This window comes from Leptodactylus fuscus, chromosome 2 (genome assembly GCF_031893055.1).
Source record: "Leptodactylus fuscus isolate aLepFus1 chromosome 2, aLepFus1.hap2, whole genome shotgun sequence".
In the NCBI taxonomy this organism is placed as follows: domain Eukaryota; kingdom Metazoa; phylum Chordata; class Amphibia; order Anura; family Leptodactylidae; genus Leptodactylus; species Leptodactylus fuscus.
Window position 1 is genome coordinate 191,753,256 of NC_134266.1, and position 13,847 is coordinate 191,767,102.

General features: G+C 37.7%; 1 protein-coding gene across 1 annotated transcript in view; it reads left to right on the forward strand.

Annotated features, from left to right (window-relative positions):
- UGGT2 (UDP-glucose glycoprotein glucosyltransferase 2) overlaps nt 1-13,847 on the forward strand; it is a 197,559-nt gene that overhangs the window by 99,489 nt on the left and 84,223 nt on the right. Inside the window, exons 21-22 of the mRNA XM_075265381.1 lie at nt 6,614-6,820; nt 10,737-10,868. Coding sequence (XP_075121482.1) covers nt 6,614-6,820; nt 10,737-10,868 — 339 coding nt within the window. The remainder of the gene's footprint in view (nt 1-6,613; nt 6,821-10,736; nt 10,869-13,847) is intronic.

Sequence of the window (13,847 nt, forward strand, 5' to 3'; positions counted from 1 at the left end):
CATTCTGAATATATTAAGCTGTGGCTTTCTGAAACTAATTTTTTTTTGTTGATTCAGGATTAAGGAAAGAATATATTCTAGCAATGTTTGAATTTTAGGTGATATGAAATTGTATGTACTATATATAGGTGTAGTTAGTGACATGTATGTTGACATATAGCATTACATAAAGTGATACCTTTCTAGAACTTTTCAGTATCTCAAGGAACATGTAAAAATTGAAACAAAATAAAGGACAATCTTGCTTGCAGATTATTGCACAACCTCTCTGTGCAATAATGTTTTATATGCAAAGTGTGATAAATTGTCTTTCTACTGTAGGCAGTCCATGCAAAAACTGTTTTTTTATCCAATATATCTGCATTTGCCTTTGAAAAATCCTCCACACTAATGGAATACTTATATTCTTTGTAAATAACAAACATAATCAGTAAACTTTACTATTACAGTACATTACTACAAATTTACCAGTATATGGCCAATTCTGTTTAGGTGAAATTTCTCAAAGTCTCTTGCTAAGAAATAACGTTTTACAAAAATTAAACTAACCAGTCTATACCCATTACCACCTTCCTTTTAGCAGTCGGTATTCCTTCCCTAGTACATGTAAATGTCTTAACAGGACTGGGAGGCATCTTCCAAAATTGCTGCTGGCTCTAGGCAGCAGATGGAGCCTTCAGACCACTATTTGAATCAATGTCTCTAAGGCTGTCATGTTTCTTTAGGGCCCCCAGCGTTCTGTTGCTGGTGGCAGGCCCCCTACTGTCTACCCTTCAGCCGGGTTGTCGTTGCATACCCTGCGACCACGATCATTACACCCCCAGTCCTAATCCTGTCCACTTTATGGCCTGGGCTCACTATATAAGGTGAATGCATAAGTAGAGGGCACAGCTGTTTTACCATGAACCCATAGATGTGCATGTAGCCTTGGAGACATTGATTGAACTATAGATGCCAGAGTATATTATGTGGAGACCCTGGGGAAGTGAGCAAAAATAACAGTTAGTCACCTCTCTTAGGGGTCATCTGGTGTCCTCTTCAGGCCTCTTCCAGCTAACATCATGTGCAGTGGGATCACTACTGAGGCCTATGATTCGGCCACAGAGGTCACAAGCAGCACAACAACGTAATGACTCTTTGATTCAGCATCATAATAGTGCACTCTATGTGACCACTGATGCCCAGTCAAAGTCTTCAACAATGACCCTGGCGTGCATCACATGAGCTAGAGGCCTAATGATGACACTGGGTGACCGGTGGTGAGGTAAGGTGAGTATAACTGTTTGATATTTTTACTCTCCTCCTTGAGCCTCCACTTATTATACTCTGGGATCTGAGGAGACCTCATAGCATAATAGTGATTCATGGATGACAAATAGCAAAAGTGTCGGGCTCAGGACGATCCCAAAACGTTTGGAAAATAGTGTTTAGGCTAGGTCATCAATAAAAAGGAACTTAAATACCTCTTCAGGCAAAAGCCCCAAGTTGTGGAAATGTTGCATTTTTTTTTTTTTTTTTTTTTTTTTTTTTTTTTTTTTTAGCCAAACCTAGTAGTGGCTACAGAAAGAATGGGAAATGTCTAGGAATCTCTTATACTTCTCCCCTCTGCTCAATCCATTCCTGGCTTTGACTAGAAAAAAAAACACTACAAAATCTGCAACAAAAAAAGCAGTGTTTCTGCAATGTGGGGCCATACCTTTTAAAGGGTTGTCCATCTTTTAAAAATTGATGGCCTATCATTAAGAGAGGCCGTCAATTTAAAATCACCTGGGGCCAGTCTATTAGGACCCCCACAAATCGGCAGTTTTCAGATAATTCGGCTCCCAGCGTTATTTACATGCTGGGTCCTGTGCTGCTCACCCACCGTATTCTTGATAACTGTGGTTGTGGGTATTATGGTTGTATCTCTAGGATGTCACTACATCATCCATAACCGCTGCTATCAAGAATACGCTGTAAGTGCCCCCAGTCATAGTTTACACCAGGGCCCACAAGACTTTTAGGCCACTGACTAGGACATGTTCCGAGTATTGTCCCTTACCTGAATCTCTGATGTTACATAGGCATGTATATGTAGCCATAGAAAATAATGGGTCAGAGTCCTTGCTGTTAAAAGCAGCTGCTTTGCTTAGAATACAAAAATGATTTACATGTTTTTCTTAAACTATTGTTAACATTCACAGTTGTGGTGATTTAGAATTAAGGAAAAGATTGGTAGCATTAATAGTATATTGGCTTGGTGCTATACAAGCGGTTCTATTTGGAAGCCTTCACACGCTTATGGATCACTTCCTTTATTGCGCTTGAAATTGTTTTCGGAAAGCAGCAGCTTAATATATTCAGAATAGATTGTCATTTCTTTCTGCTATCACACTCTATAACCTGTTAGATTAAGTAAAAGGCAAGATTTCTGCCAAGCATTTGTCCCAAATAAGCTGTGTGAGGTCAGGATTGCTACACGTCACACCAAACTCAGAAAAATGGCTTTTACTAAGACAAAGGCAAAATAAGACTTTGCAGCATAACCTTTCTGCCATTTTGTCAGCTATTTTGTAAGATATACTAAGTTCACTGTAACATATATTCTTTGTTATGACCCCGATAGCAACAGTCTGTCACACTAAATTATAAGCGTTGGAGACCAGTGCTTCTAAACTTCAGTGTTATTATCTAGACTTGACCACAGGGCTAAAACTTTGTGGCATCATTTGCTCGAGACATTGTCAGCTTTGATTAACTGCGGGGAAATGCTTTCTCCTTTAGTGCTGTATATATTAGGCAGAACAGGACTTGTTAAAGGCGATTTGTTTGAGCGCTGCAGATTCTGTAGCTGCATTCTTATTGCTTGCTTTACAAAGGCACCAAACATCATTACGTTGTAATTAGTCCTGTCCTTCATTGCTTGCGCACTCTTTCCAAAACGCAAAAGCTGACTTCTCAGTTTTTCAGGCCTGTATTAATATTGACATGACAATTATACAACAATTAAGATGATGAAAACAACATTACTACAAAAATATTTTATTTTAGAAGTTAATAACCAATTAAGCAAGTAGGGAGTAAACCCACAACCCACTTTTCAATAATCGCTGATCTCCACTCTAAGCAAAACTGATAATAAAGGAATTATCCAGTCCGTAATAGTGGATTTCCATAGGCATTGGAATACTGTAAAATAACTAACTTGGTAAAATAGTAACACTGGCAGTCACAGGCTGCAATAAACTCCATTGAAATCACTGCTGTAGTGATTACATGGTTATGTTGACATGTTACCAGTTAGGACCTAGATAGAGACCCTGGCGGGGCACCCGTGAAGCAGTTGCATAGCAGTGGTGGGTGTGTGGAATGTCAATGATAGATATACTTGGTTATTTCCAGTATTCTAAAGTGTTTAGAAATTTTCTTTTAAGGTCTGTATAAACCCTTTAACTTGCACTTTCACTACTTTGTTCTTGGGACAAAGACTGGATATACACATATGAAGAGTGCAGCCAAAAGTATAGGCTAACTGTATTTCATTATGGTTATACATTTGCCATGTAGCCTCATGGTAAAAAAAAACCATGGATATGCATATAAGTATTGTGCAAAGGTTTTATTCTTCATAGTAAGATAGCTTTCCAAAATAGAAGAGTTAATAGTTTATTTTGGAAATATAAAAAAACAAAAAACTTGATAGTCTTCAGTAGTTGATACCTTTATAATGGCTAACTAATAATGATGACCGATTACAACGTTTCGGAACTCTAGGCTCCTTTCTCAAATACATTTTTTTTAGAGAAAAATTTACTTGAGAAAGGAGCCTAGAGTTCCGAAACGTTGTAATCTGTCATCATTATTAGTTAGCCCTTAAAAAGGTATCAACTACTGAAGACTATCAATTTTTTTTTTTATATATTTCATACCCACTGGCTAACACGGTACGAGAACAAACCTTTTCCTTATAGTTTATTTTGGTCAGTTGACAATGTTGTCAAAGACCAACTGAAAAATCTAAATCAAATCAATATTTTTGCATTCAAAACCGCATCAATTCTTCCAGGTGCACTTGCACACAGTTTTTGAAGGAACTCGGCAGGAAGATGGTTCTAAACTAGTGTTGAGCGAGTAGTATTCGATCAAATACCTCACTGGCATAGGAATGCGTGTAATCGGCCGAACACAAAGGGGTTAAACGCTTCGAATATTTGATGCGTTTAACCCCTTGGTGTTCGGCCGATTACATGCATTCCTATGCCAGCGAGGTATTTGATCGAATATTACTCGCTCAACACTATTCTAAACATCTTGGAGAACTAATCACTGATCTTCTGTCCCCACCCCGCACCCTCCCATGTAATTCCGGACAGACATGACGACGGCGGCGGCGGCTGCTGCTGCTGCTGACATTGGCTGTATGTTTGGGGTTTGTGTCCTACATCAGAATAAATCGGGAGCCAATTGGCACATCCATGGTTGTATTACATGATGGATAACTCTGCCTATATTTCTCAGCATTGGACACCATTAGGCTGAGTTCACACTAGTTTTTTGGTCAGGAATCCACCTCAAAAACAGCCTCCAAAAAAAAAGCCTCCCAATAGAACTCTATTGGGAGGCTTTTTGGAGGCTGATTTTGAGGCGGACCAAATGCCTCCATGTGAACGCCTTAGTCTTAACCAAATCCCCAACTCCATTTGCTGAAGTATAGCCTAAAAGACCTCCACCATGCTTCATTGTTGTCTGCAAACAGTGTGGTGTATTATTATACAGCTCTCCAGGCCTTCCGTGAACAAACTGTCTTCTGTTTACAGTCAAGTATTTCACATTTTCACTCATCAGTCCAGAATACCTGCTGACATATTTATGCACCCTGTTTTCTATGTTTTTGTGTATAGTTGAGTCACTTGACCTTGTTCCATGTTGAAGGTATGACTTTTTGGCCACAATTCTTTCATGAAGAGCACTTCTGCCCAGATATCTGTGAACAATAGATCTGTGTACCTGAGTCCCACAGTTTTTTGCCAGTTTTGAGCTGATGATTATGCTGGACATCTTTTAATTTTGAAGGGAAGTAAGCATCATGTGTCTAACTTCTGCAGCACTGTTTCCTTGGCCAGTTGATATGTGTACAGTTGTCAACATTGCCAGATTCTTTGTGCTTCTTCCTAGTTGGCTGTCAAAGAAAGCAGTTTATACCATTAGGGAGGCGTCGCATTGGCTCCAAATGTATTCTGCCGCAGGACTCCAAACATACAGCCAATTAAAGATATCTTCAGCAAAATAGATTTCTCTTTTATTCATTCACTTTGTATTTGGTTAATTGAAAAATATATATCCTTTTTATATACAAGAATTTTTTTTATTTTTTTTTATGAGCTCAAACCAATTGTAATGTTCTACTGAAACTTGAACCTGTTTATTAGACAAAGGGAAGCTATTAAGAAAAAATATAAAAAAGTTGAGAATTCTCATTAATGGGTAAAAGAGAGATGTACATCAATGACATGTACCCAATCTGTAGTGTATTTTGACTAGACATGTTTGTGAATAGACTTCACAGTGTTGCGGGTATACCCACAGGAGACGCGCTTCCCAATACAGAAACCACTGGTAGGCTTACACCTTATGGTGGGTCCTGATAAGATCCTCAGGCTTTTCAGATCCCACTTTGGGGTTTAATCCACAGGAATGGAGTCTTAAAGGGGTATTCCCATGAACATAATCATATCTATATTTATAGATAATTAAAAGTTAAACATTTTTGCAAATGTAAGTAATTAAAAATTCTGCAGAGTTTTAAAGATTTTCTCTACTTTCTTAGTGGTGACAGTCTGTTATCTTGATCGGTTGCCATGGATACGACCACTAATGCAGAAACTTTCTATGGTCTGGGACTTGTCAGGAACCCAGCAATGATTTTCTTGTAGTTTCCCTGCCTGATAACCCAGGTACAATAAGAAAATCATTGCTGGGTTCCTGACAAGTCCCAGACCATAGAAAGTTTCTGCATTAGTGGTCGTATCCATGGCAACCGATCAAGACAACAGACTGTCACCACTAAGAAAGTAGAGAAAATCTTTAAAACTCTGCAGAATTTTTAATTACTTTGAAAAAAATGTTTGTTTGTTTTTAATATGTAGGTGATTAAAAGTTAATTATGTAGATGGAATACCCCTTTAATGGTCTTCAGACATGGGTTCGCTAATCCCGGGTTTTACAACAGTCGATGATGACTAGGTCATGAAGCAAACAAGTAAAGGGATGACCATGTAAACCACTGATAGAACACCAGGGGGCGTACGCCTCAAAGCCACCATTCCAAAGTAGGGTGAATCACAATTGCTTTATTGATAACGCGTTTCAGAGTTATTCGTGTTTTGCAAAAAAAAAAAAGCGACTCCTTCCTCAGATCCTGTTTCTTTTGATAGTAGGCTTTAAAGGAAGAAATACCACTTTTTAGCTGATACCTTTTTTTTTTTTTTTTTTGTATATTATAATGGTGATGTTGGCTGGTTACAATTGTCATACCTGTGCATGTAATAGTTTTCTGTGTGCATGTTAAGATTCTTTCAGTATGAACAGCGTTCTTCTTTTATGACTGCACATTTTTCTTTCCTCTCCATGTCAGAAGAAAAGCAGTATTGCTCGGATTGGAATCTTAAATAATCCCTCCTCTAAAATGACTGAAGGAAGCACATTGATATCCCGTGCTATTTGGGCTGCACTTCTTACTCAAAAAAGCCATAACATGCTGACGTTTTTTACAAAGCTTTCAAAACAAGAAACCGTGGATGCACTTACAAAAGGGCAAAATATCAAAGAATTCCTGGTTTCGGTAAGCATGCATTTATTGCTTTGTGAATTCTTTCCGGGCGAGTGTACATTAACTGCAGACATACAGTACTTGAAATTCAATTAAACCCAGCGGTTTTATTCTTCTCTCCCCCAGGAAATAAGTAGAAACATTTTAATTTGAAATCTTGTTATTCATACGTTTTCTACAGTAAATCTATGATATGCATTCAAGTAGTTTCTCTGCTGTATAGGTAATGGTAAAAAGTGTGTTGCATATTAAGTGGTCCCACATGTCATTGTCAGATCTCCAAGAGATTGATGGGCATACAACGTTTAAACAGAAAATATTGCCACTGCTTAACCCCCGCAAACCCGCAGATATAAGTAAACCGTACCGCTTGAATGGTTGAAATGGCACAGATTGTTAGATTATATGGACCATGTAAATCAGACCTATAGTGTGGATTCAGAACATAGAGCACTTATTTCATTGCATTATGGTATAGTTCTGATATTCACATGCCCATTATTGGAACTTAACAGTGAACAGGGGTCGGCATAGGCCCAGTGACAAGTACTCAATAAGCTGTGGTGCACTGTGTGACACCTTTCTATCATGGTCAGCATGACACTTTATTCATATTTGGCGTTAACTATAGCTCTTCTGTGAGAAGTTTCTCAATTACTTGCACATTTTTCAGGCTTTCAACTTTAAGAAGATCCTATCTTCAAGGTGCCCAATATATCCCAACATGCATTTGCCATTTGCTTAATCTTTCAGTGCTATGGTTAATCAGTTTGCTTTAGTTATTCCTCCGTATGGAGATATTTACCATTAGATCCATATGTTAAACTTTATTTTCAGCATTCCTTACTTAAATTTCACATTACTGCCCCCAAAGCTGTGGTCAGCTTGCGCTAGGACTACATTCACACTTAAATCCAGGCCTTTGAAAGCAATGGAAAAAAAAAAGTTAAACTAAAGTAAATAGGAACAGTTTATTTAACAGGATAGGCCAGGATTTTATTTTATTTTTTCTTTTGATTTATGTCCTATTCTATCTAAACACACACGGATCAGCTGTTTCAGGCTGCTTCCGACGCCCATGCTATACACAGTGTGGAGCAGGAAGATTTTGCCCCGGCCCTGTCTAGTTGCTAGGTGGTGTTACTACAGCTCCATTCCAATTGAAGTCAAAGGGAGCCAGGATGCAGTGACTGCATTTGGCCACCATACAGGGCATGGAGCCAACCACTTTTGGCTCTGTGCTATGTATAGTGCAGGTATCAGAAGCAGTTTTGAACAGCTGATCTGTGTGGGGGCCAGCTGTCAGCCCCCCACCAATTGGATATTGTGGTCCATGCTAAGGCTAGGCCATAAAACAATAAAGTCCCAGTCAACCTCTATAGTGCATATTGTCTTATGATGTCTTATTATTATAATGCAAATAAGTCTTATTAAATTTGGCCACAAGTGTATCACAACAACATCATATAATTTTTTTTTTTTTTTTTTTGGTACTGTGATAAAACGTCTAGGTGTAGCTCTAACCTGATAAATCTTTCTTGTAAAGGTCAGGATTTTGTTGAACGAAATGGAGTTAAACAACAATACACCCATTGAAACATTGACTATCCATTTTTCCCATCTGCTATTTTAAGTTTTGTGTTTTGTTTTTTTTCCCCAAAATTGCTTGGGTGTTACCATGGGCCTTAAAGAAGCAATTTAATTTCTTTCCTTTAAATCCTATTTCATTTTGACTTCTATATGATAGATCATTTAGGTCTTTCTCTTAATTAACTTTTATAGAGTTTTTTTTTACTTTTTCATTAAATTTAATGGGATTTTTGATTAAATTTATTTTCAATTTCTAGAATATAACCCAGTTGTTGCAATGGGTTTAGGGGACTATATCTTTTTGTTGTTGTGTGACTGGAACAAATCAAATCCGAGATTACAAATGTGTCTTTTTGCTACTTAAAATACGTGAAGCAAATTTATCCATGACATCTTATGACATGCAACATGGTTTTCGTTTCTTATGTGTTTTAATATGCAGCCACATTTTTGTTTGTGCACAATTTTTGGTTTTTTGGCATGTAATATGCCAACATATTAAGAAATGGCAACAGCTAATAGAAGTTTATTGCTTTTAAGATGTATAAAAGTCAAGCTGTACAGTCTAAGTATGGAATTGATTTCACAAATGAGTAGCTAGATTACTTCATGAATGAGTAGACAAAAATTGTGTATTCTGCATTGCTTCTGGTCTCTGACCCTTTCTCAATACAAATGCTAATCAAGGTTCTGAAGGACTTCTTCTTGCCAATCAAAACTTGGATATAAAGTCATTTCTAGAATTTACATATAGATTAAAACTGGAACATATTATTTTGGAATTTAATTCAATGATACATCTCCTTTCAGTCATTACATCAATGTTAAAGCATCATTCACATAAAAGTGTGCAGTATCGAAGTAGCGATTTTTAAAGTCTACCATTAAATATAATCCTATAAAAATAAGTGCATTTGAGGTAATGATCAGTTAGTCCCACTTAAAGTGTTTTTGTCATAACTTAGCATTAACAGACATTAAACATTTTTAGTTATCAGTTATGTTTCTGTTTGTGTGTGGACCTTATGAGAAAGAATGGATAAAAAGCAAAAACACTAAATTCACCAAATGTTGTTGTCAGCTTTATTTTAGTAGATTGCAACTTGGAGACTGCCTCTAGGATTAGTAGTTAAATGAAGACAGTGTATTGATGTACATCATATATTTGCAAACCTACCTTCAGCTTTCTTTGAATGGTATAATGCAGCAGGGAAAGGAAGGAAATAACTAGATATAATTGATAACCTAATTAATGCTAAAACCTCAGTTTGACTTTGTTGTAATGGTTATATATCTCATTGTCGTAAAATATGTAAAAAGAATTCTATGCAAGTTCCAGAGTTCCAGTTAGACTTTCCTTCACAAAAGGCTCAGTTTGCTATCCTTACATACATCAAAGTGGTTCATTGACACCCCTGTCTCCCCCAACAACTAAGGGTAAGTTCAGACAGAGTTTTTTGGTCCGGAACCTGAGGTGGAGGCCGCCTCAGGTTTCGGACCAAAAAACAGGTAGTAGCAACTGAAAGCCGGTGCACTTCGCTCTGGATTAGGTCCAATGAATGGGCCTAGACTGGAGGAGGGAGTGTCTTCAGGACGAATTGTGAGGTGAAACGGCCTGAAGAATGGGCACCTTGGTTTTTTTTTTTTCCGGGACTCGGAAGAGAAGGCTCCCGGAAAAAAGATCTGAGTGGCTCCCATTGATTTCACTGGGAGCCGTCGTTTTGGTATCCACCGTATTCACCTCAAAATCCTGACCAAAAAACTCAGTGTGAACTTACCCAAAGACCCAGGGCATATTCCCTACTTGCTGCAGCCCTATTCTAATAGCAAAGACTAAATAGAGAGATCTCAAGGAGTCTATTCAATTGAAATAGAAAATTAAAAATCAATTTACTCAAAAAGCAATTAGGAGTTGTATTTTGTATGATATTACTTACTAAATTTACCAAAATGTTTTACATTTTTAAGTTTTAATAATGAAGTACCCATTTTTAATATATGTTTAAATGTAAATGTATGTGTGCCTTCTCCCCATAGGGAACAAAATTTAATATGTAAAATTTATGTGAAATGCACCATGTTCAGATTTTATTTAAAAAATGAATTTAGTAAAAAAGTATTCGCATGAGCTTAAATTTACAAAAAAAACTTGTTGAAAAAATTTTCATGGGTGAATACAGACTGGTAGAGTGCCTAGAAACGTATAGTATACAGTATCAGATATTAATATTGTCGAATATATTTACAGTATGTACTGTGGCTATTCATGCTAAATGAAATTATTGATGCTTTTCAAAGGAGATTGAATGACAAGCAATATATATTTTCGTTTCTCCAGGAAATGGATGATGATGCTTTTGAAAAGAAGTATAATACCATGGGAGTAGACTTGCTCCGTTCTCAGGAACTCTACTGTCGTGAGGTTCTCAAATTGTTACCTGGACAGAATGCAGTGATCAGTAATGGAAGGGTAAGATTAATTATCCAAGGAGAAAGTTTAGAAAGATAATGTTGTTAAAAACTATGACTTGTTTATACTAATCTTCTAGATATTCCTGTTTGTCATAAATGTATTATATATCTACTTTTCTATGTGCATCTTCCCTGTTTACGTTTTCACAATTTTTTTTTTTTATAACAAAAAATAAATAAGCAAATAGTACAGTTACTCTGATCACTGACCCCTATAATAGACACTTCCTGGCTGGTAGAGATTACTTTTCAGCAATGCCCTTTCCTATTACAGGTAGAAAGGGTGACACTGTGTACAGATAACACTGTCAGGCAATGGTCACAATTCACCGCCTCCTCCTTCCTACACATTGACTTTTATGCAAAGCAGGGCGTGCCTAGAACACCTCCCATAAGTCAGTCTCTCCTATACAATTTTTATACTCCATGTGGCTTCTGTAAAGCTTTTTTTCTGAATGATCATTGAAGGTGGCTGCCTCAGTAATAATGTGCAGAAAACAGGATAAAAATCTACAATCCAAAAGTAAAACAAGATTAGAAATTAAAAAAATATCAGGATGAGAGTTTCATTGTAAAAACATAGTGATGATGCTTTCCCTTTAATGAATATTCACTAATAGAAATCATGCAAATATGTTTTCCCACTCTGGTCAACTCCTCCTCCTTAATGTAGCACACTGCCTATTTTCTAGCAGTATATAATACTGCACGTTGATGAGGATGTGAAAGGTCCTCTTTAATCTCTACACAAGCTGAAGAATCAAATAGAAACTGCTCACATTACAGTGGTATTCACCTGAAGTTTAACCACTTTCATTAGGTTAAATGGATTTTTTTTTTTTTTTTTATGTAGATTGTGAGCCCCACATAGAGCTCACAATGTACATTTTTCCCTATCAGTATGTCTTTGGAATATGGGATGAAAATCCATGCAAACACGGGGAGAACATACAAACTCCTTGCAGATGGTTTAATGCTCTTGGCGGGATTTGAACACCAGGACTCCAGCGCTGCAAGGCTGCAGTGCTAACCACTGAGCCACCGTGTGGCCCCTGGTTAAATGGATTTTGTGAGATATATTGTGGGGAAGGTAGCTCGATAGAAGCAGTGGTACAGACCTAACCAGTAAGCGACAGGGACACAAATCTTGCAGCAAAGTGGTTTAAGAAAAACAACAAAATTAAATAAACCGTTACGTCAGGCACAAAAAAATGGCAAAATAAGATATAGCCTTAACATCAGGCTAAAAATGTCAAACCAAAATCCTACTCATCTGAGTACTAACTAAACAGAAAATACTAACTGTACGTGTTTTTTTTTTTTTTTTTTCCCCCCCCATATTTTTTTGTCTAATTGAGACCAAATAATTCCCTACCCTTTTGCAGAAATATATGGCTAAAACAATCTCTACTGCAATCACATCCTGATCATGTGCTGTTCACAGTGCATATGACTTCAGGCGTTAGCCACACCAACCATGAGTGTGAAGGTAGCATTTACTTAAACTTTGACTGCTAGATCTTCCTGAAGGTGCTGGAGGCTTGTCTTGATCATTAGAAAAGCCAGCACCTGGTTCAGAGTGGTAATATAGGCAGCAGAAGCAACAAGGTAGACCATCTACCAATCATTTTTTTTATTTATTTTTAACTATTCTGGCCTTTCTCCATCAGATGGCATTGTTCTGTGAGTGGTCAAGAGGCAGGGCTACTTTCACCATAGAGCCAATGGTGCACTTGCACTGAAACCTATGTTAATGGGGGTTCCCGTTGGGACAGTCTTGCATATGTTGTCCCTCTGTTCCGTACTGCTCCAGTTACATACAATAAAGAAGAAAGGAGTGGTCTGCTCCCCGCTTCATCATTCTTCCCCTCTATTCCCCAAGAGTTGCAGATGTGATGTGATGATGTCACATCACACCTGCAGCTCCCTGAAGATTCCAGTAGGGGAGTGAGGAGAGGTGAGTATGTGTTTTGTTTTTGTTTTGTTTTTTTGTTTTTTTTGGGGGGGGGGTGACAACATCAAACTGTGGGGACAACTGCAGCCTTATGAAAATAAGAATCTCATCTTGAAAATGATCCCGAGATCAATATCATAGACCTCCAGAGCGATTCGCTGGTGAAAATGATGTTCAGCATTGTAATCTCAATGCAGAGCTCAATTTCCAACAGTGGTTTTAACAGTGAATCGCTCCAAATCTGTAAGGGCTGTCATGATGATCTTGGTATCATTATAAAGATGCAGTTTCCTCATAGTAGGTGGCTCCTTGTGAAACTAGAATAGGCCCAGAGAGTGTCATATTATCATATGGGCTCCCTGAGATCCCAGATCCCCAGACGGACACTAATTTGATAATTCACCATTAAATATGACTGCGTAAATTTATTTATTTTTAAAGTTAAAAAAGTCTTGATCCCAAAGTCAATAATTAGCAAAGCCACAAATTAAATTTGATTCTTTTCCCCCCCAAAAAATATTTTTTGCTGTGGATTATTACACCATCATCTAGGTTTTTAAGCATGCATTTGTTTAAGGGTGGAAGTTTGTTTGAGGGCTGGGGCTTTAACAAAGATAAACAACCATAGTGTGGTAGTAATCTACTCTGTTAAGATTGACAGACCTGTTTTCCTTCCTGCTGAAAAAAGTGTGGCACTGTACTTTACACAAAGGGTTTCCTTACTTCAAGATTTTTATTGGCCCATTCTGAGAATTAATAATAATTTATTTACATTGCACCATTAATTCCATGGTGCTTTACATTTGGGGGTTACATACAATACACAGAATATACAGGTAGATATAATACTAACAGTGACTGACTGGCACAGTGGGGTAGAGGGCCCTGCCCGCGATGGCTTACAATCTATGGGGGAAGGGGGTAAAGACAGAAGAAGGGGGGGAGAGTTCAGATGGTGCTGTGGTGATAGTGTTATTGGAGGTTGTAGGCCTTCCTGAATAGGTGAGTCTTCAGGGCATTCTT